The sequence below is a fragment of the Crocodylus siamensis genome, chromosome 10 (assembly GCF_052110815.1).
Source record: "Crocodylus siamensis isolate JL-2025a chromosome 10, ASM5211081v1, whole genome shotgun sequence".
In the NCBI taxonomy this organism is placed as follows: domain Eukaryota; kingdom Metazoa; phylum Chordata; order Crocodylia; family Crocodylidae; genus Crocodylus; species Crocodylus siamensis.
In genome coordinates this window covers 59,165,721-59,189,731 of record NC_143404.1, presented here as the reverse complement: position 1 = coordinate 59,189,731, position 24,011 = coordinate 59,165,721, and the positions used below count along the sequence as shown (strand labels likewise).

General features: G+C 44.4%; 1 protein-coding gene across 2 annotated transcripts in view; it reads left to right on the top strand.

Annotated features, from left to right (window-relative positions):
• The window catches only part of PREX1 (phosphatidylinositol-3,4,5-trisphosphate dependent Rac exchange factor 1), a 229,258-nt gene that overhangs the window by 171,881 nt on the left and 33,366 nt on the right, over positions 1-24,011 (top strand). For both annotated transcript variants that reach the window (XM_090064463.1, XM_090064462.1), the window contains exons 15-17: positions 1,950-2,022; positions 5,125-5,267; positions 16,399-16,491. In XM_090064463.1, coding sequence (XP_089920589.1) covers positions 1,950-2,022; positions 5,125-5,267; positions 16,399-16,491 — 309 coding nt within the window. The remainder of the gene's footprint in view (positions 1-1,949; positions 2,023-5,124; positions 5,268-16,398; positions 16,492-24,011) is intronic.

The following is a 24,011-nucleotide window of genomic DNA, read 5'->3' as shown; positions in this document are numbered from 1 at the left end:
TGTTTCCTGGAAGGGACACACATGGCTTTTTTTTTTTTTGCAGATATCATGTCTTTTTCTTTCAGTCCAAAAGTGGCTCAGTCATGCAGTCGCTATAGGTGGGGAGCCCAAATGCAAACAAGAATGTATCTCCATCACTGTGACAACAAAGCAGCGCAGTCACCTTTGCTAGCTTGGATACCAAGAGCAGTCTACCCATGGCTGCACATGGCTCACCCAAGTTTTTTCCTGGCTTACTGTGCAGGTGTTGAAGCCTTCATTAAGCTCTGTGCTGCCACAGCTTTACCAGTACTGATGCAATGCCTGATCTCTTCAGTTTAAAACTTGCTGAAGTATCTGCACCCCAAGTCAGGAAAACGGGAATATATGCAAAACATATCACTGATTCTTAACGTATTGCAGAGGGGGTGCCTTGGGAGTGGGAACTTTTGCTGTGTACTAGACCTGGCTGCCTGGGTAAGGTCTTCAGGCTAGAATCTAGTCATTCACTGTTCGTTCCTGTCCTGGTTTCCTTGAAGTGGTAAGAGTTAAGAGCCAAAGGGCCTTCTGCAAGGACCCGATCTTGAGAGCTGCTGAACTCCACCAGGATCTGGGGGAACGTTTGTTCACCAGAGCGCCCCGTGGGATGACGAGGTCGAACGGTTATAAATGCCTGCAAGACCGTTTCAGGCTGGACATAAGGAAGAATTTCTTTACTGTCCGAGCCCCCAAGGTCTGGAACAGTCTGCCAGCGGAGGTGGTTCAAGCACCTACACTGAACACCTTCATGAGTAAATTGGATGCTTATCTTGCTGGGATCCTATGACCCCAGCTGACTTCCTGCCCTTTGGGCGGGGGGCTGGACTCAATGATCTCCCGAGGTACCTTCCAGCCCTAATGTCTATGAAATCTATGAAACTCCTGCAGTTCTGTGTGGCTTCAGTGGAGCTGCAGGCCATGCTCAGCACTGTGCAGGATCTGGCAGTGACCAGAAGATGCCAGCAGAAAGCATCCTTTGTGGCCATGCAAGAGCAGCTGCACGGGCAAACATTGAGCATTTATTGTGATTAGCCAGTTTTGTGCATTCATTTTATTGCACACTGGGTGCATCTGCATGAGATGCTGCATTGCTGTAGCAGCAAGCTGTGGCAACGTAGCTTGTCACTACAGCCATGTAGTGTCGGTAGGCATGAACCGTGAGGCTGCCACTACTGCACATTAGCAACAAGCTACTGCATAGTAGCTTATTGCTCCTGCGCAGTAGGGTCGGAAATGAGCTGTGTGGTGCTGAGACTGTGCAGTACCAGGGGTTACTGCTAAAGCAAATACTAAATGACTGCCACAGTAACAACTGCTCAGTTGGGTGCACGTGTAGATGTGCCCACTGGATCATGTTTTGCAACCTATGTTGAAATATGGAGGTTTGACAGCTTCAGATGATGAGTGAGTAATTTGTTTGCAAGTCTGGCTATGTGAAAAACAGAGTAACATAGAAGTTTAATTAATCTGACCTTTGAGCATTCACTGTGGCTGGTTTTGCACAGAAAGGTTTTTCTCCTTTGGCTTGAGTGTAGATAAAATATCTCTCTCTGCCTGAGAATAAGTTTTATTGTCTGTGGCTAATGGGAACTGAACTCAGACTTTATCGTGATTGCTGGTAAAAAAAAAAAAGAAGAAAAAAAGAAAAGAAAAAAGTCTCTACACTGAGGTAATATTATGCATCTGTGGTGGTAAAACAGCTGCTTTCCAGAGGCCTGGTCTTTGTCCTCCCAATTCCTGTGGGACGGAAGAGGTGCTATATATAGGAATGAATAGGATTTAGGCAAAGGGAGGCCTATTTTAATTGCTCGCTATTGTTCTCTACACAGAGCACCCTGCTAATTTCTGAGCCGCAAGCCATATTGCAGGGAAGGGAAATCATTTAGATGAGGAAGTTGTCTGAGGTGTAATATTTATCCTTCTGTTTCTAGGGAGACTGTCAGACTCGAGAGGAAGCCGTCGCGCTGGGTGTTGGACTCTGCAATAATGGCTTCATGCATCATGGTAATTCACATCAATATCCTTTCCCATAGCCAATTACGGGAGCTCTCATTTCAGTCAGATTAACTGGGGATGTCTGCAAATCCCTCTCCTATACACTGCACTGTACATGCGGATATACCAACAGCTCCGGAGGACCCAGGGGAAATACCACTGGCTCCGAGCCCACGCTAGCTGTCTAGGGTAGTTCTCCTTTAGGTTCCCGCTAGTCATAATAGTCATGGTGAACACTGGCGTACCTAACAAACATAGAGGAGTGATATTTTTTGCACTGACCATATAATTGCCTTACCTTGGATATCTAAGATGCTAAAGGGTGTCTTGAAATGCACCCAGTTGGTTTTGCATGTAACATGCAGTGAACTTGTCTGACTCCTCACACGGGAGGCTGTTAGTAAAGGACGTGCCAAGATTTCCCAGCCCAGTTCCTGCCTTGGCAGCATTCAGCACTGGGCTGCCGGGGTTACCAGCTCACTGGTGCCAGATTCTCAAGCTCTGCCCTGTGTTTTGAGGTCTCTCTTACCCTTTTGTTTCCCGTTGCTATTGCATATTGTTTTTGCACCCAGGCAGTGGGAAGAACTTGCTCTAAAATAAAGGCCATTTAATGACCCCAGTTTCTGCCATCTCCCATGTCCTCACAGTAATCCAGAAGCAGCGAGTGGGAAACCCGACAGAAATAACCCAAACTACTATGTCGGAGGGGAGTAGCAATTAGTGAGGGAATTCAATAGAAAATCACCACATTTCCCTTTACCCAAAACAAAAAGCTTCTGTCTCTTTGGTGACCGTTTCAGTCCAAGGTATAGGCAAAGCCAACAGAAAGTCACATCTGAGGTTGAAGTGTGGGTCCTGGAAGTGTCTAATCCTTGGGGGCTTTAGATTTTGAATTAAACTGCTCTCCATTGATGCTCCTGTTAGAAACTAGGAGCTGGTACTGTAGAGAGCACAGCTTTCTCCTTGCATCTGGCAAGTGATCTCAGACAGGGAACTCAGGAAAGTCACCATATAGAAATTGACTCTCTTTTTAATTCAGCCTGAACTTCTTGCTCTGGGCATGAAAGCTGGAGGGGGAGGAATGGGTGGATCACATTCTGGATCAGGTTCTGGTACCTTATGCATGCTGTGTAGCCTCTTGTTGCTCAAAGTCTAGCTGAAATCAGTGAAGCTCCTGGTAAAGTCAGGTCCCACTCAACATGAGCAAAGACCTTGAGAGTCTGACCCTTAACAAAAGGAAGGCAGGAAAGGTCCAAACTTTGGTTCTCATCCTCCACCCTGGTTAAATGGCAGTTTCATTTCACAGTGCTGCCTCTACACATGCACTTTACTGTGGAGTAGACTGATTAGATGTGGAGTAAAGCATCACTGTACGTACATGCAACAGTATTAGGCCTTGGTAAAGTAACTGACTCTGCCATAACATAGTACTTCATCTTATGGTGGAGTCATTTACTGTAGTTAAACACATGTGTAAAGGCTGACCGCAGGTGTAAATTGTGCCCAGTCAGCCTAGCCAGCCAGGGGCCAGACTCCTGCCTGCCTCCTAGCCACACAACACTGCACTTCCAGCATCCCCGTATCTCAGCCAGCCCCTTCACCACCTGACACGGCCACATGGAGCCTGCGGCGGGCAGGGTAGAAGTGGCCCAGGCGTAAACTGTTCTGCCCTGGCTCAAATTGCTGCTGTCCTGGATGCACATGTAGATGCTGCTCCTGGGGGTAGTTGACTCTGGCTCCAACTGCTCCAGAGTTTATTGCTTCACATTGGTTGCAAGTGTAGATGCACACACACAAACAAACCTGGTGGCAGAGTTGGAGAATGTGTTTTGTAGCGTTCCTTTCTCTAGCAGACTTTTGGGTCTGCTCCTGCCACCGTGAGGGTTTACAGTATGTTGCCACATACAAACACCATGTTTTTCAAATATATATGAAGACCAACAGAACTTTCCTGAAAAGATTCCTGTAAAGGTGAATCAGGAACTGGAGGCAGGGGAGAAGGAGTGGAAAGCACTGAGCATGCTGCTGTGGGTTGGATAAGGGACTATCCAGAGATTTCTTTGGGCTGTAATAGGAGCTACCATTGACATGGCCCTAGAAGATGGAACAGATCGTCCAAGGAAGTTGCTGCATCCAATCCAATTGTACATATCCCAGCCAAACAAGCAATCAAAAAACTGCTGAAGGAGAGAGATTCTGCTAAGAAGTTAATTTACTGTGAAAGCCAGTTTTTGTTGTTGTTGTGTGGAGCTGACTGGCCTTTGTAAGTCTCACAATGGGCCTGTGTTTACCGATGGGAATTTCTCCAGATTGCAGCTGAATAGTGGCCATAAGGTTTTGCTCTGGAGATTTCATGAAGTCTTGCATGAAAAAGGTGCTCTGTACAGAAAGGGAGTGCAGGGAAGGGTAGGCCCATTGGATATGAGCAACCAGGGCCAGGATGGGAAAAAGAGGGGAAATGAGTATGTTTTAAAGCTGTAGAGCTCCGTGTGATGGGGAGGGTGATGTCCACTCTGGTGCTCTTTGGAAACTAGGATCTGGCTTATAAAGCTGCTGTCAAGCACTTAGTGCACTGCTCTCTTATGCCCAACTCTCCACACATGCTGTCAACAAAAATGAGTGGACTCTCCCTTGTTTGTTGAAGCAGTTCAAGGACAATATAGTTGCCAGAGATGTGATCCCACCCATTCTTCTCCTCAGTGATATAGATGCCACGCCAGGAAAATAAACCATATGCATATGGCTTTCTACTTTATTAGACCACTAAATACAATTCAACATATGTGCAGTGAATCATTCCAATTCAGACTGAAAGTAACATTTACTTTCCACCCTTTAGGGGTTTTCAGACTTAAGACTAATATCAACCACCATCAGGCAAGTCGTGCTTAATAATTTGCTACAGAGTACACTTCTTCCAAAGGGCTCCGTTGTGTGTCAGGAGACCCAAACGTGAGACCAAGATCCACCAAGCAGCTTGGAGGAAAGTGCCCAGACTGTGCAATAGCCTGTGTGGTTTCCATTCTGTAAAGATCAAGAAGTAATTAGATTTCTCTCTCTCTCTCTCTTTGTGTGCATGTATATACATATGTCCTTACCTTTGGTTTACAGTCCTGGAGAAGAGTGAATTCAAGGATGAATCCCTCTATTTCCGCTTTTATGCTGATGAGGAGATGGAGGGTACGAGCTCCAAGAGCAAGCAATTGCGCAATGACTTCAAACTCATTGAAAACATCCTAGCAAAAAGTCTGCTGGTAAGGGATGCATTTAATTTAAGGCACTGTTATATTTATCTTTCTATGAACATAAATTTATGCCACAGTATAGGAGAATGAATAATCTGGTTGGAAATCACATTCCCCAACTGTACCTTGCAGTTGACTTTGATTCATCATAATCCTTCTCTTGAACATTGCCCTAGACAAGTGGTTTTCAACCTGTGGTCCATGGACCCCTGGGGGTCCACAGGGTATGTCTGAGGGGTCCATGAAAGTTGATTATGATCAGTCAAAAGTGTGTAACTAGCCACACTTACAATTCAATTTGGTCTGCATCTCCCTTTGAAATTTTGAAAGGGGTTTACACCTTGATTCAAAATCTTTTAGGAACCTGCAAATGAAAAAATGTTGAAAACCCTAGACATTTGGAACACAAAATGGCATAACCAGCCTGGGAATTGTAATTAGGTTGGAGTCTAAAAATGTCTGAGAGTCATGTTTTTGAGAGTCATCATCAGAGCGACTGCATAGCTCTCAAAAAGTTAGATTCAGGACATGTCTGGATCAAGTATCAGTCACATCTGAATTTCATATATGGGACCCAAAAATACCATGTTCCAGGTTAGAATAGTATTCTTTAGGGGTGCATCGATAAAAAAATTTTTGGGCTGATGCCAACAGCCAATTATTGATCAGCCATATCAGCTGATACCAATCCGATTGCCAATGTGCAGCATCCAGCTAGTAAGTCTGTTGGGGGGAAGAGGTGTGGGGGGAGGGGAGGGGGGAGAGGGGCAGATTGAGGCCCCCACAGTAAGGGAGGGAGCAGGACAGGGGAAGGCGCTGCACAGGCAGGGCGGGGCACGGGGTGGAGCCACAACTTATCTGGAGGGGGGATGGGGGGAGTGCCTTCTGCTGTGCGCGCCCCCAGGCGAGGCACAGGGGGGCATGTGCCCACCAGACCTATGCTTGGGGCAAGGGTGGGCTGCCTGCTGCTGGCTTGGGGCTGGGAGCTGTGCCAGCCTCTTCCTGGTGTGGGGGCTGGGCCCAGGCTGCTCTCTTGGCAGGCGAGGGCAGGGCAGGAGGTGGCAATGCTGGGAAACGGGAGCTATGGGGGGACTACAGCCACCTCATAATTTGCTGTATCCTCCCTTCCAGTGCCATCATCGTTGCCTGCTTTGCCCACCCTAAGCACAGCCCTAGCACAGGCCCCACCCTGACTGGGCAGTGCCTGCCCCTACCTCTGCTCCACTCCCTTCCTCAATGGAGGAGCCTCGATCTGCCCCCCACATTGCCCCTTCCCTCCCCCATGTTCCTTCCACCCCAGACTTAATGGTCGAATGCTTCTCTCTAAGCTGCCAGGCTGCATTCCTGGCTGCATGCATGCTGCAGCTGCGCACATGCTCATGGCATTTATTGGCAACATTATCAGCCACATCAGTGAAAAAAAGCTAACTGGCGAGAATGTTGATTTTCCTTTTATTAGTGCTGCTATGATATAGATTGATATATCAATGCACCGCTAGTATTCTTCATGCTACCCTTAAACCAGTGCTTGTACCCCATGAATAAGGTGACCATACATCTTGGTTTGGCCTGGACAGTCCCAGATTCCATAGACTGGTCCCAGCCGGTTGGTCAGATGTCCCAAGCTGGAGTCCAGCAGAAAGGTGGAGCAGCACGGTGCACCAGGCTGGCGGGTAGTCAGACACTGCTGCTGCTGTGTGGGAATAAGTCAGGCGGACTGGAGCAGGCACCACCCTGGGCCCAGCATGTGTGGATGGGGTGCTGCCTACTCCAGTCTACCCGCCTTGCTCCCACACAGCATCAGTGATGCCTGACCACCCACCTGCCTGGCACACCATGCCACTCTACCTTCCTGCTAGACTCTGGCTTGGGACTTTTAACCAACTGGCTGGGATGGGCCTATGAAAACTGGGGCTGCCCCAGCCAAACCAGGATGTATGGTCACCCTACCTATGAAGCCCATTTAGTTAAAACATCCCCCCACACACTCCATGAGGACTAGTTTTTCTGTTCCAACATGGACACTGTTTGTCCAGGAGACACCATTCACTACTGGTGGCCAAAGGCCCATACTCCTCTTCCTTCAAGTTTTGGTAGAATTCAGGAGTTAGAAGAAACGCCAGATTAACAACAATAAAAAAAGATCCAGAGGTCCATTAGAGCAGGGAAGATTTTCCCTTGGTGGTTCACAGAAACTATTCCCTCCTGCTGCTATCTTACCTCCAGGGAGCACTGTATAATGATATTTTAGCTCTTGTTCTCCCTGTATGCAGTGTCAAGGATCTGTGTGTCAGGCTATTGTATTCATTCTCATAGAACGTTCTTCATACAAGGAAGCTGTTAAAGGTATCATTTGGTTAATCTCCAAATACTTGTACTCTGGGCTTGTTTCTTGCATTTTGCAAAGCAATCAGAGATCAATTCCATATACATGCACAGGAAGCAATCTTGATTCAAGTTCCTTTGATTTTCTTCCCTCTGAAGAGAGGCGAGTTTTATGGGAAAACAGATGAAGCAGCACATTTCTTCCACTTTTCTTTCCTCCAGTGCAATGGACTGCTGTTTAAAAGGGCAAGTGCCTTACAAAAGCAATATATTAACCCTCAAAATAAGAGAGCCTGTTAAAACTCAGCAGTGGGCAGATCTGATTGATCCTGGTTTCTGTTACTGCATTATCATTAGTTTACATCTATGTGAATACCGTTTCAGCCTGTAGACTGCGAATCATTTGCTTTGTCTATTTGCTTTCGTTAACTTGACTGATCTAAGTCACTCCATAACTGGAACTGAAAGGTTTAAAAACAGGAGAAATATTTATCATTGCTAAAAATGATTGCTACTCTTTTAGTTCCCAAATGCCTCAGTCAAGACCAGTTGTGTAAACTTACGGGTGCGAGCAGGGCAGTGACCTAGGAGCTGATTCGAGCAGGGCACCAGAATGGTGGCCCTGTAGGGAGCCAGTGCCACTGCCTTCACTGCCACCACACTTGCAGGAGCCCTTGTTTGAGGAGGTAGGTACTCTTCCTAATATCCCATGCACTGCACAGGGCACCAAATTGCGAATAACTTCGCTGATCAAGATCAAAGTCTCGTTGTACTAGGTGAGACACTAACAAACACAGAGAAGAATACACTGGAAGGATACACTCCCTTCTCGGAGTGCTGATAGTTTGAAACTAGTAACAAAATAATAAACACTGAATAAAAAGCAACACACTTACTGGCCCAGATTGGCAGTGAAGTGAAGCTCAGTTTTAGCGTGAGTAATTAGTCACTTGACAGGTTCACAAATAAATCAGCAGCTGCCCTGTATATTTGAGAAGAAAAGGATGCCACAAAGAACAGCAGAAGAAACATATCACAGTTATTTATGAAAATATTTGTGCCTTGCTTTTTTGAATTATTAGACAAGTTCTGCATAGCAGATAAATAGTAGCTGGAATCCGTATGCTTCTCTGTCTGCAGAACATCCCCATCTTGGTGCCTTTTTAACTGGGCTTTTCTGCATCAATTCATTCTTTCTATGGTGCTCTCTGTGGGCTACAGTGAAGGTTGCGTTGGCTTTTAACTGCACTGTGCTTCAGCCATGTAATCTAAATTGTTTAACGGGAAGAAACTCAGCATACTCATCTAGTCCTCTATCTCAGATGACCTTTCCCTGTAAGGAAGAAAACAACTGAAGCCTCCTGACAAATGAAAATTGCAGTTGCTGAAGGAAAGTGATTCCAAGTTGGAAAAAAAAGACATGTTTCAGACAAAGTTTTATATTAATTTATTTGTGCAATTGTTTTTGATTTGAGGATGTTAATCTTGGCATGCTGGAAAAATATACAGGATTCTTTTCATAGTTCAAGAGAATTAAGCCTCCAGACTGCCTGCAGATACTAGGCTTGTATCAGTATCACAGCATTCCTTATTAACTTAGGACCTAGACCAGGAGTCAGGAACCGCCAGCACGCGTGCCAGAGCATGATACGAGAGGCTGTTTTGCTCAGCACACCACAGCTGGCCCAGGCTGCTCGCAGCCCTACAGTGAGCAGCCTGGGTTTTGTGTCCAGTGGTAGCTGCATGCATGCAAGCCTTGGAGCCCACGGTGGGGAAGGGGCTTGGGGTGGCACAGAGCCAGCCCCTTCCCAGCCCCTTCCTAAGGCATGCATGCAACTGCTGCCAGCAACAGCTCTGGATCCCAGTGCAGCTGTTTGCAAGCACGTGACTGTCTGCTGCGAGCAGCTTGGGCTCCATGGTGGGCGACTGGGGCCTGCCCGGTGCCTGGGCTGCTCACAAGACACGGCCACACGTCTGCAAGCAGTTGCACCAGGGCCCAGAGCCCTGGCCTGCCTCGTTGCTGGCAGCAGCTGCACATGCACCTCAGGGAGCATGGCAGGGAAGGAACCAGGGCTGTGGTGCCCCAGCAAGGATCAGGCTCCTTACAGCTACCCCACCATCCACCCCTGGCATGCCAACATCTTTCAAATCCAGGTTGTGGGGGGGTTTTGGCACTCAGCCCAAAAATGTTGATGACCCCTGATCTAGACCTCTGCTCTTCAGGTCTAGCATTAGCACAAGAGAAGACCCAGAGCTGATAACTTCTTATGAGTCTTTCAGGGATATAAATATATATATATTTTTGTTTCTCAGAAATTTAATTCTGTATGCAACTTACAAGTTATTTACCCTGCTCCCTGCCCCACCCCCAGTGTCCTGCCTGTGTCTGGGAGACACCAGAATTTTCCCACCATCCTTTGTCTGAACCTTGTGGAAGATGTCAGAGGTTCCCGCATCATTACTGAGATACAGCCTCCAGACTCCTTTGGTACCTTTTTCAAAATGACACGATCCCATTTTCAAAAGGCCCTATGTCATGGAGGAGACTAAAAAATATTGTAAGTCTATGCCAAAAATATCACCTGCTAGCATTTTAGTGCCAGTTTCAAAGAAAGGCAGGAGCTAGTAGTTTGAGCAGGGAAGACCTGGGCTCTAATCCTGTTACTGGTAATGAGCTCTAAGCATAGACTGAGTTAGTTGCTTAGGGCACCTATACATGTGCAGGGAGGTGGCTGCTCTGATGTGGTGTAATTACTTGATTAATCAAGCCTGCCGGAATCGCGGTAATTACCGTGCTCCAGCAGACTCAAGCATCACGTGTATCATTCATTCAATGACCTTTAGTTAAAGTGCCCCCACCACCATTTTTCAGCATGGGGATGTTGATATACGTGATGCTCTGGGTGCTTTAATTACAGTGGCTCTCAGAGCCGCTGTAATTAAAGCGCTGCCCTCCCCCCTCCCACCACCCGCACACTCCTGGAGCACATCTATAAACACCCTTCGCTACTGTGTCTCAATTTTCACAACTTCAGAATGAGAACACCATAACTGACCTGACTCACGGAGGACTGCTATCTTAGAGCCATGTTCAAAAACCATTTTACTATGGACTAATTCTACTTAGTACTTGATAGTAATTGTACTTTTTCTGCTTAGGTAGCACCTTACTATCCAAGATTTTAAGCTGAAAGCTACTAGATGGCATTATTAGTTCATGTCTATCTTTGCAATTTTGAGAGAAAGTCTAAAAAACCATGGCATTCCCATGAGATGGGCTGATAAAGCTATGACACAGTGAGCTATGTGAGCTGCATGACCTGGCTACATGACACGTTTACTGCAGTTGACTAATTAGCTGTGCCGCAAACGTCCCAGCATCTACATGCATGCCCTTATTAGGCTGAAGTAAACTAATTTACTCCACAGCAACATAGTATTTGTAAATACAGTACTTGTAAATACAAGTACTATCTTGCTGCAGAGTAAAAAACTGCAGTGGCACACTTGTAGACACTGGAGGGGCTGGTTGCGCCACGAGGGTGCTTCAGTGCAGAGGCTGCCAACCGGCTAGCCCCTCACTGATGCTCCCTTGTGCCCCAGTCAGCCCCTCCGCAGCACTTTGGACTGGGGGGAGTAGCCCAGGCTGACCCCTGGAGCCCTCTGCCAGCCAGGGATGCTCCAACCCGGCTTCACGTTCTGCACATGAATAAACTGTGGAGCTTATTGCTCCAGAGTTTATTCATGCATGGTAATACCACGTGTAGACACGCCCAGTAAGATATGTTTTTCTTATTCCGCTCATATATAAATAGTAATTTGCATAATTAAAATAAAGTCCCACTAAAGTCACGCACTGATAAAATCTCTTCACTCTTTACCCATTTCAGACAATTATTCTTGTGTTTTGCGTTAATATAAAATTACCTCATTCTCTACAGCTTCTGCAAGAGAACCTCTCTCTTGCCTTTCATTACACTGGCCTACCAACGTCTATTCAAGCTGGGGAATTCAAAATCATTGATTTACAAACCACCTCGGGAAGAGAGTTGCTAATTACAGACTACCCCACAGAGCTCTCCGAGCTCCAAAAGAGCCGGGCTGGCAAATGGATAATTAAAGGCATCTGTCATCCCGGGGAAGTAGAGACAGTGATACGGGTATAACTTCGGTCACTGAAAACCCTAAGAAACACTGAAGTAAAAAGTAGCATCTCTTATGCCTTTAACTTACCCTGTTCAGTCCAGTCTGGAGATCACAGACCAGAAGGAACTTGGCTTCTTTTTTCTCATTGCCAGGGAGGATGGTACCGTTACAGTTTACAGCAGGAGTGCTGGCTGAGTCTTGGCATTTCTGGTTAATGGGAAATTTTGACATTTCAAAATCTGGTTCACTGATCAGAGCCATGGATCCTTTGAGGCTCTGCAGTTTCCCAGATGAAGTAGCCCAAAACCAGACAAATGCCCAATAACCCCAGGGGTGGAGAGAGTCGGGGGTCCTTCACAATTTCACTGAACCCAATCTATTTTTGTAAAACACTTGGTCAAATTGACATTTTCTGCCCAAATTGTGCTTTGTCAGAAAATTCCTGATTGGCTCTGCGTAGTAGCTCAAAGACAAGTGCTTCCTTCAGCAAGACTTAGAGCAGAGCTGGGTTTACACTGGAGGAGTTCTCCCACTAATGTGTATTTGCAGCCTTTAGTTAATTCACTTCAGCCATATCCGTATCCTTCGCTGAGCTGCATATCCACGGATGTCTATGCAGCAAGTCTTGCTTGCTGGAGATTCATTGGAACTGAATTATAAGCTGTGGTCAGTGTTAAAAAAAGGAAAGAAAAAGTGACTCAGAATTAATAACTGAAGATTGACTTAAAAATACAGTTATTGGGCCAAATTTAGAAAACTGGAAGAAAGCCTTAGTAATAGGGATTTGCCCAGAGGGAACAGTGTCGAAGTAAAAACATAGCAGAAGTGAGAGGAGCTCTTCTACATGCTTCCACATTTTCTAATTGTATAACCAGCTTATAGCAACTGGGAAGTATGTATGTGAGGGGAGTAGCAGATGCAGCTAGTTTAGCCCATGTGGATTTGTGTATGGCATCTGGCAGACATAGAGGTCAGTCAGAGATAAATGAAGCCGCAAGCCATTCAGTATAACTGTTTATTCAGGTAGGCTATACTGCAACCTGATGTCCTGGGAGTGAGGATGGGTTAACACGGGTACAGCCTGAAGGAAGGCTCTCTGGCTGACGAGCAGGCTTTTTCACCATGCAATGAACCCAACATGATGCCACTCTCTCCCTTGTCAACATATTTTCATATTGGCTTGTGACCAAATTGATTCGCTTGACTTGTGTCTCAGGTTCTGTCAGCAAAGGCAAACACTGCCCGTCAGGCTTTGTCTCGAAAATTCTCCTTAGCATAAACTTGCAGTTTCTGCTTCGTCTGATCCCAAAGAGCCATCGTCCTTTCTGCCAGGAGCCATCTGTTAAAGAGATTAAAGGTCTAAAAAACTCTTGTGTAGAGATGAATTGCTTATTTGACCCATACCAGCTTTTTAGGCATTGACACAAGGTAGATTATTTCATTATATTTTTATTTTTCATGTATTGTATTTTATGCTTTTACTACTGTATCAACAGATACCATTTGTTTAACTATTCCAAATGGGTTCACCAGTATCAGAGTCAAAATAGCATTAAATGGTAACCATGGCTTCTCTCATAGCCCCGGTTCAGGAAAGAGTTTGTATGAGCAGATGGTTTTTATACTGTGCTCTGAAGATATTGTCGACTACAGTGATTATATTAAGCGGTGGTTCTTCATTTTTTGTAACATGAGCCATCTTGTAATAACCATTCTCCATGCAGTCACAATCATATGACATCCCTGCTTAAATAGAAAAACAGTATAAGGGAAGCATTCCAATATTTTTAGTTGGCTTTTTAATGGAATTGAGTGGCTAGGAGTAAAGAGGAGGAGTCAGCAGCAGACAACTGATCTGATCAGCATGGAAAACCAGTGTATTGTTCTGCAGATCCCAGTTTCAAACTCACGAATTAAAATGATCAAAAAGAAGGAAGCAAACAACAGATCATGTAACCGCTCTGAGTGGTAATAAGATTTTACAGAGAAGTTAGTAGTGTGTGGTAAAATAAGCGGTGGACTTTATATCCCTCTTCTTGCAAACAAAGCAAATGTAACGGGCACAAGTATACTAGGTTATTCTCAGGATATTTTTCTCTCTCTGTCCTGGCTAAACTCCCCTATAATCTGTTCTCCCTGTCTAAATTTCCTCTCCCATTTCAATCAGATACTCTTCTTTACTTTCTGTACTGTATTGCTGCATGCTGTTGCTGTTTGGTATTAGACAACTGTTGCTTTATGCCCCAGAGTGACTGCATGTCAGTGATGATAGAAGTATATATGGAAGGTCTCTTTAAATATTTTGGGATCCTTAGGGTTAAAAAGTGTTATCTTGTAGAAGAATTGTAAAGTATTGTTCTTTCATCATGTGGAGAGCAAACACATTACAGCTTTCTTTGTGTTGCCTGGCAGCAATAAAAGTAATCCCTGAATAAAGGTTTTGGAACTTTAGGCGTGAACAGTGGCATGTACAATAGAAACAACTATGACACCACCACCGCTATGAAACAGCAGTGGCATATACAATGGTTTCATCACGATATCATAAAGTTCTTAATATGGATGCATTTCCCCCCTCTCTGCTTTTAAGGAATTCTTTTTGTCCTATTTAGGAACTGAGAAGGGCAGGCAGGTCATGAAAAATGACATCGCATGAAAGATCTCCTTGCACAACAGCGGTATTTTCACAGAACTAGGCATGTTTTTGTGCATGTAGCACTCAATTTCTTGGGTGTTGCAAATCAAACCCTCTGTGAATGACACTGTGTGAAGTTTGCTCTTAACATCCATGGGCATTAGAAAGAGAAGCTTGTTCTTAAGGTATGGGTCATAAGTGCACGTTTGGAAGAATACATTTTTTTGCCTTGAAGAACAGTCACTGCTCATCATGTGTGTGCGATTACAACTTTTGCCGCGTTATCAGAGAATACTAGGATATGTTTTCAGTAAGAGCTAGCATTGTTTCCAGTAGACCTGTTTCAAGGTATGCATTCCTCCCAATAACCTGTCTCAGCCTAGTGGGTTTTTTCTTCCTCTAACAGGTTTATATTACCGGTCTTCAGTCACACGACTCCCATTAACGTAACTGGGAATTATAAGGCTGTATCTCCAAGTATTTTTCTCCGACGCCAAGCGAGAATGACAACCTGACTGGGAGAGCAGTCCTAGCAGTTTTCAGCTGAGTCCCAGACTTGAGGCAAAAAAGTATCCAGTGTGTTTGGCTGAAATACATGTTACTTACTCAGTCCTAGCACAAAATCTTATTAGCACTGTCCTTATTTTCCAAGGCACTCTCTGTACTGAACATGCTTAAGTAGCAGTTCTGAAAAATGTTTTGTTGGGAAGAATCAGGCATAGCAAATTTTCCACTGAGCCTTCCCGTTGGTATCTCCCACTTTACTGGAACAGCTTCTGGAGAGGGATTTTTTCATTGCAGGTGTTCTAGAGCAATGCATCATTTTGTACCCATAGATTTTGGCACCTGCAGGGAAGGATGATTTTATTTCCTCAGTCTTCTGTTGTGATGAACCACCACAGCAGCAGGAAATTGCTTGTAAGTTAATGGCATTGACTCCAATAGAAAAAAAGTGTTTTTCAGCACTGCAAATGTCAAGAGGATCAAAGGATTAGTCTTCTGCAATTTTTCTCTCCTACTGACACATCAGATTATAGGCAACTTTTTTTTCATCTCAGCTCTTGATTTATCAAATGTCTTTTAAATGTGTAAAGTTAATTGAAAGGCAACCAGTTAGAACTTTATTTTAATTAACCATCAGATATGGCAAGTGAATAGTTTTGACCTGGATTGGTAAAATTTCCAAAAATATTTGCAAGGTTTATTTAAATCATCACAGGTCAGGCAAAATGTGCCAGATTCACAGCATAATAGGTGCAGAATAGACAGCAGGAGTTCAAGTTTTCCTTGCTGTGCTGAAAGCTTTTCTTCTGACTTGTGGAAGGGAGGAATTCAACAAGTCAGAAATAATTTTCTTTTAAAATTTATTCTGGACTTAACCTCTGTGATTAAAAGAATAAGAGGATTGCCTTTTATGGGATGTGGGCTTATTTGATGTGGCGAATTATTTGCAATAGGATTGCAATTGCAAACTCATCTGACTCAGACAACGAGAGCAGTTATGATTCCACCTTTTGATCACTACGTATTACATGGGACCTATTCAAAACTATTTACATTATCTAAAGCTCAAGAAATGATTTGACTGTGGTGTATAAAATATCTTTACAGAGGAAAAAAGTGCTAAGTACTAATCAACTCTGATCTAGGAAAGAAAAGCTTAACAAGAACCGATGGTTGGACAAACCCAAATAGAAATAAGGCAAACGGTGTTAATTGTTAATGTGATTATTCATTGGAACAAACTGCCAAGTGAAAGAATAGATTCTTCATCTCTTAAAGGTCCTATATTGAAATAGCTTTCTGGAAACTATGCTTTAGTCAACACAAGTTACTGGGCTCAGTATAAGAGAAACTGGATGAATTGTTATGACATTTATACAGATGAGACTGATAGTCTCTTCTAGCCTTAAATTCTATGAGAACAGTGACTTAGATGTGAAAAGCCTCTTATCTCAACTCTGACTCTTTTAGTTCCTTCCAAAATACTGCTCCATGCTGATAAAGCAATACCCAGTGCTCTTTGTCTTTCAGATTTTACCAGAAGAGGATGACTATGGGTTTGACATAGAAGAGAAGAACAAAGCAATTGTCGTGAAATCGGTGCGGCGAGGATCTCTTGCTGAGGTGAGCCCATCTAGCATTTATAAACATTTCCCTTTTGGTAGCAGGAAGCAGAAATTTCTTTGAAAAGGCACAAAAACATCCTTCATTGGCCTGTTTCATTTTAATGGCAGCTAAACGATGGCAAGTGTTGGTTCTTCTAGGGCCAGAACTCCAAACATCAGATAAGATAACAAACAACTGCTCTTAATCAGCTGATATTGTGCTGATAACCAGGAAGTATTGTACTGGAGATGCTCCATTAATATAACCATTTGACCAGTTCTTAATGCCCTTTCATTTCATCTGGGGCCAGAAAAAATACTTGGACAAGAGTTACTGAGGCTGGTACTGGAGGGGACAAAGGACAATGAGGACAAAGGACAAAGTGGCAGCATGTAACTACTTGAAGAAGGAGGGCCACCAGGATTGAAGAGGGGTGAATTGAAGTCAGCAACCATGTTCAGATACTCTGCAGTGGAACTGCTGAGAAAGAAGCAGAGGAGAGGACATCTGCAGGCAGGAGGTAGAAGATGCAGGAGCTTAGAGAGCAGGAAAGTGCAAGACCCCAAGAACAGGAGCGCCAGGACCACTGTACCAAGAGGGAAGAGAAATGTGGTGGTGGTTAGTGACTGCCTTCTGTGGGAGATAGAGGCACCAATTTGTCATCCAGCTTTGGGGGCCTGGGAGGTGTGCTGCCTGCATGAAGCCCAAATTCAAGACATTACAGAGTCTGCCAAAGCTCATCCATCCTTCAGACCCTTCCTGCTTGTCCACATAGGCACTAGCGCTACCGTCAAGAATGACACTGACCAAATCAGAGGAGATCATGAGGTTCTCGGCAGGAAGATTAAGGAGCTTGGAGCACAAGTGGTGTTTTCATTGATCTTCCATGAAAAGGAGGGGTCCAGGCAGAGGTCGTCATATCCTGGAAGTGAATGTGTGGCTGAGACAGTGGTGTTAATGTGAAGGCTTTGGCTTCCTTGACAATGGGCAGACGTTCTTGGGAGGAGGGCTGCTATCAAGAGATGGGATCCATCAGATGAGAATGGGGAAGTGCATCTTTAGGCATCATCTGGCCAACCTAGTAAGGAGGGCTTTTAACTAGGTTTTTCATGGGGGGGAGGTGCTGATCAAAACCTTCCAGCAACAGAGCAAGCAGTCCAGAGGGGAAAGGACTCAGAGAAGCAACTCAGTTCTGGGAAAGGGCCAGAGACCTACACGACTGCAACAAGTGGCACAAAAAGGAAGTGCAAGGAGGTCAAAATGCAAAATACATCTGATGCATAGATACAAATGTGAGAAGTATGGGAAACAAATCACATGAGTTGGAAGCTGCAGCCTATGAAAAGAACTACGATCTAAGTGGCATCACGAGAGTTCTGGGACAGCTCTTATGACTTGGGGATGTCAACATGTCGAGGGTTTCACTCTGTTTCAGAAGGACAAGATTGGGGAGAAAAGTTGGTGGTGTTGTCTTGTATGTCAAAAACACATACCTACATTTCAGGAGGAGGAAGACAGCAAAGCAGAATGCATTTGGCTGAAGATGAAAAATGAAAGACATGGCATTGATATAATGGTGGAGATTTATTATAGGCCACCTAATCAGGAAGAGGAGGTAGATGATGCACTTTTCAAGCAGGTGACAAATCTATCCAAAAGCAGTGGGAGGATACTGATGGGAGGCTTCAATTTTCTGGGCATCTGCTGGAGGAACAATGCAGCCAAACATAAAACGGCAAACCAGTTCCTAACTTGTGTGGAGGACAACTTTCTCTTCCAGAAAGTGGAGGATACAAGTTGAGGATCATCTGTCTTGGATCTTGTCATGACCAAGAGGGAAGAAGTGGTGCAGAATGTGAAGGTGATGGGTAACTTGGGAGGAAGTGATCATGATATGCTAGAATTCCAGATCCTGAGACAGGGAAAGCATGAGACAGCAAAATTAGGACGCTAGATTTCAAAAAGGTGGATTTCATCCAACTCAAGGAGCCAATAGGCCTGGTGTCACGAGAGGATAGATTGAAGGATCAAGGTGCCCAGGAGTGCTGGGAGCTCTTAAGGGGCACAGTATTGGAAGCCCAACAAGAAACTGTCACAACATGACAGAAGCACAAGCAGAATAAAGAGACCAATGTGGCTGGACATGGAGCTTCTAAAATGCCTCAAATGCAAAAGGAAAGCATAGGGGCAATGGAGGAATGGGAAGATCACCAGGATGCATACCAGGAAATAGCAGGAACCTGCAGGGACAAAATCAGGAAGGGAAAGATAAAGAACGAGCTGCACCTGGCAAAGGAGGTTAAAGACAAGAAGAAGTTCTATAAATATGTTGGCCAGAAAAGAAGGACCAAGGAAGCTGTGGGTCCTCTGTTAACAAGCAGGGGGAACTCCTAACCAAAGATCGCAAAGAAAGCAGAGCTACTCAACAGCTACTTTGCCTCAGTCTTCAGAAAAAACATTAAGCTGCCGGATACCCAATAAGAATTAGTTCTGGCATAAGATAAAGGGGTGAGCTGAGAGAAAAGATAACAAAAGACACAGGCTAGAACTTTTATTGGGTCTGAATGAATTCAAGTCAGCAGGGTTGGATAAGCAGATCCCAGGGTCATGAAGGAATTGGCAGAAGAGATCTCAGAGCCCTTGGCAATGATCTTCCAAGTTGTGGAGTCAGGGCAGGTAGCAGAGGACTGGAAAAGGGCCAGTGTAGTGTCCCTCTTTAAAAAGGCAAGAAGGAGGACCTGGGAAGCTACAGACAGGTTAGCCTCACCTCAATACTTGGGAAGTTATTGGAGCATATCCTAAGGAAGGCCATTTGCAAGTGTCTGAAGGAGGAAAGGCTGATCACAAGTGGCCAGCATGGATGTATGAAAAACAAATGGTGTCAAACAACCCTGATCTTCTTTGACAAAGTGACTACTTGAGTGGACGAGGGAATGCTGGAGATATAGCATATCTGGACTTCAGCGAGGCTTTTGACAAAGTCCCACATGACCTTCTCATAAACAAATTGGAAAAATGTGGGCTGGATAAAACTACTGCAAGGTGGATAACTGGCTCATTAGCCATAAGCCAAAGGGTAATTATTAGTGGTTCCATGTCAGAATGGCAGGTTTCAAGTGGAGTCCCACAGGAGTCTGTCCTGGCCCTGGTGCTGTTCAATGTGTTTATTATGATTTGGATGCTGCCATAAAAAGCTTCTTGAGCAAGTTTGTGGACAACACGAAACTGGGAAAGATTGTGAACATATTGGTGGATTTGAGCATAACTCAGAAGGCTCTCAGCAGATTGGAAAGTTGGGCTAGAGCTAACAGGATGAAGTTCAATGCAGACAAATGCAAGGTGCTACACCTTAGGAGGTATAATCAAAAACACAAATACAAAGTGTGAGATACTTGGCTGGATCATAGCTCTCCCGAAAACGACTTGGGAATCTTGGTAGACCACAGACTCAATGGGAGTCTGCAGTGTGATGCAGCCGCACAAAAGGCCAATGCGGTTTGGGGCTGCATCAATAGAAGCACTAGCTACAAGATACAGGAGGTGATAGTGCCTCTCTAATTGGCACTGGTTAGGCCTCATCTGGACCCCCTCTAACTTATCCATGTCCTTTTTACAATGCAGAGCCCAGAACTGCACACACTACTCCAGATGAGGCCTACCCAGTGCCAAGATGATCAAGGGCTGGGAAAGCAAGTCATATTAGGAGATGCTGAAGCAGCTGGCATGTTCAGCTTGCAGCAAAGGTGCTTAAATAAGGGACATGACAGCAGTTTTCAAAGGCTTGAAGGGCTGCTGGAAAGAAGACAGAAAGTACCTTTTATTTCTTGCTGCAAAGAGGAGGAAACAAACCAATGGCTTGAAGCTGCAGCAAAGTAAATTTATAGCGGATGCCTGGAAATACTCCTTCACTGTGAAAATAGTGAGGCATTGGAATAGACTGCCTAGGGAAGTTGTGGACTCTCCATCACTGGAGGTGTTCAAGAGGAGGTTGGGTAGCCACTGGTTGGGCATGATCTATGCCTGTTTTCTACCGTGGGCATTTCCCATGCTTCTGGGCTTTGCTGGTTGTTATAATGTGATAAAACGATAGGCAGTGCCTCTAACTCCTATTGAAATCAGCGTGATGGGAACTTCAATACCTTTGAGAAACTGGATCTAAGTGACTTGCCCAGGGTCACACAGGAAGCTTGTGGCAGAAAAGTCAATTCCCAGACTAGCATTCTGGCCATTGGCTTGTCTTTCCTGTCTATCCTGCAGGTTGCTTGGCTATTCATTGCTTTTGCTCCTTATGGTTCCGTAGAGACTAAGCAGATGCAAACAGAGGGAATAAGCAGATTGATTTGGACACAATGAGAACCATGAATAGGAATTTTAAGTTACAAGTTTAATAGTATAATTAGACGACCTTTGTATTCTCCTTGTGGTAGTCAGACGCCAAGCCTGTGCTCCAGCTCTTGCTCAAAATCAACATCAATTGGCCAGAGACTTCATAAATGTAAACCTCTGCAGTAAACCATTGCCTGACAGATAATCCCTTCGTTCTCCCCTTGGCCAGCTGCCTACAGAACATCCTGCACTGAAAATCTGTTTGTGTTTTGAGACAACAGAAGCATATTTTTCTAAAGAATCTTTTTCTGGACCTTCCAAGACAAACTAGCTGTGACCAGCTGCCCGTCGTTTCAACTTGACCTTAAAATATTACTGCAGAAAGGAACCAAATCCAGATTTTTTCTGAAATGGAGATCTGTCAGGTCAGCTCACCAAGATTTGAAGCTCAGAACTAAAGCCTTGCATTACATTTCTGGGCTCTTTAATTACTTTTGGTATTACAAAGCTAGGCAAGCATGTGGTCTTGTGCCAGCTCAGCAGCTGTAGGCCATTTTGAAATCCTCTGCCTGCTTTCACACTTCCCAAGGAAAAAACAGGGCAGGGAACTTTGTTTTATAGTGCCCAAACATAGTGCACTGAATTTCAGATGGGCTGTCAGTCTTCAGATTAGGATTTCAGAGACTCTGAGGATTGGATAACTCCAGTAACTTTAGTGGAATTACTTTACAGTACAGCTGAAAAGTATTTGAAAATCCATTATATTTTCTCTAGTGCACCAGTGGTAAATATACCACAGTTTGGGTACTCTTGACCTTTGGTATATGTTCATCTTTACAGATTTTTGCCCTTGAATTCATAGCAGTGAGATTCTTCTCATAAACTCTTCCTCTTCTGACCAAGAATAAGTATCAAGTGTCAGTTTGGAATATTTCCATTTGCAGGGATTTTCCTTCCCCACACACCCATCACCAAAAGGCCATGATCATGAGAGCGGTTGCATGGAATTTCATATCAGGGATTGGCTGATGTAGCCTGCATAAGAGTCATACAACTAGCCCAGCATACATCTGGAGACCACATCTAAATCCTGTCCCAGAAATGCTGTCATCTTCATAGAAACCAAGTAAAACAAAGCCATATCACCTGGGTGCTTTATTGAACCCTTTCATATTTAGGATATTTATAGCTGTGCTGATTTCCACATTTTGATCCTGGAAATGGCTTGGGAATGTTGCACACAAATGCATCAGAAGAGAACTTTAGTGAAAAAGATTGGAGCTGGTTTTGTTCAATATCTTCATCAACAACCTGGAAGATGAAATGGAGTGCACCCTCAGCAAGTTTGCAGATGACACCAAGCTTGGGAGACACACTGGAGGGTAGGGAGGGGATTCAGAGAAGCTTAGACAAATTGGAGGATTGGGCCAAAAGAAATCTCATGAGGTTCAGCAAGGACAAGTGCAAAATCCTGCACGTAGGATGGAACAAACCCATGCACCAGGACAGGCTGGGGGCTGACTGGCTGGGCAGCAGCTCTGCAGAAAAGGACCTGGGTGTTACAGTGGGCAATAAACTGAATATGAGCCAGCGTGCCCTCGTTGCAAAGAAGGCTAATGGCATACTGGGCTGCATTGATAGGAGCATTGCCAGCAGATGGAAGGAAGTGATTCTTCCCCTCTATTTGGTACTGGTGAGGTCACATCTGGAGTACTGTGTCCAGTTTTGGGCCCCCCACTACAGCAAGGATGTGGACAAATTGGAGAGAGTCCAGTGGAGGGCAATGAAAGTGGTTAGGGGCTGGGGCCATAACTTGTGAGGAGAGGCTGAGGGAACTGGGCTTATTTAGTCTGGAGAAGAGAAGACTGGGGGGATTTAGTAGCAGCTTTCACCTACCTGAAGAATGGTTACAAAGAGGATGGAGCTGGACTATTGTCAGTGGTGGCAGATGACAGAACAAGGAACAATGGTCTCAAGTTGCAGTGAAGGAAGTTTGGGTTAGATAGTAGGAAAAACTCACTTTGAGCACGAGGGTAGTAAAGCACTGGGCCAGGTTACCAAGAGAGGTTGAGGAATCTCCTGTCTTTGGAGGTTTTTAAGACCTGGCTAGATAAAGCCTTGGCTGGGATTATATAGTTGGGGATGCTACTGCTGCTCGGAGCAGGGGGTTGGACTAGATGACTCCTGAGGTCCCTTCCAGCCCTAACCTTCTACAATTCTAAGATTACTTTTCTGGGAGGCGTGTTTACTGTTTTATTTGAACAAATAAATGACAAGCATGTGTCTAGTACTTGAACAGACCATGTCCAAGAAACGACCACTTGGCTACAAAGCTACAAATAATTAGAAACAAAAATATTAAAAAGACTATTCTAAATGGAAACAAAAGCACTTGTATGCATTTTCACACTACTCATTTTATATATTATTCATGATTAATAAAAAAGGACTTTTTTAAAGACCAATTATACACTGTGGCAGACAAGTTAACCTGCAAAAATGCAATGTTTGCAGTTCTTTGCAGCCCAGCGGAGTGTATTTATTCATCAGGAGTTCATTTAGCAGGCTTATTCCCAGAATTTATTGCAGTTGAGAAGGAGAAACCACCAGTTACCAAGGGCTAAAAAGAGCTATGCTAATTTTAGGTATGTTAGATATAGGAGGTATAGGATTAGGATGAATCAAGGTTTGCCAGGTACAAAGATAAAAGAGCAGAAGAGAAGGATGTGTTGTTTTTATGCTGTTTTGAACATATATAAAAAATTAACCAAAGGGAGCATTTGATGTTTTTTCTCTTTAGTAGCTGATTTGCCAGAAAAAAACACACTTTTTTAGTGGTCCAACTACTATTGCCTTTGTGCTGTAAAGAACAAAACCCAGATAGTTATATCTCCTAACTTCTGATTTTTTAAAAAAAAAAAATAATTCTTGGGACTCTGGACTGTATTTTGAACTCCAATTTCCAAAACTTCAGGGCAAGTTTAGGATGAAACATACATAGCCCAAGACAACAGACCGTGTCAAATGGATTTAATTTCTCTTAACATCACTTGCCAAGTCACCTACATAAACCTTGTAAATTGGGCCCCACTTACTGGCTAACTGTGTTTTATGCGTCTAAGTTTAACAGTTTAAAAGCTGTGTTCTCTGCGTCTGTGCCTCAGCTTACTAAGCTGTAGGCTGTAATACTTCCCTACCTCACGGGGGCTAGG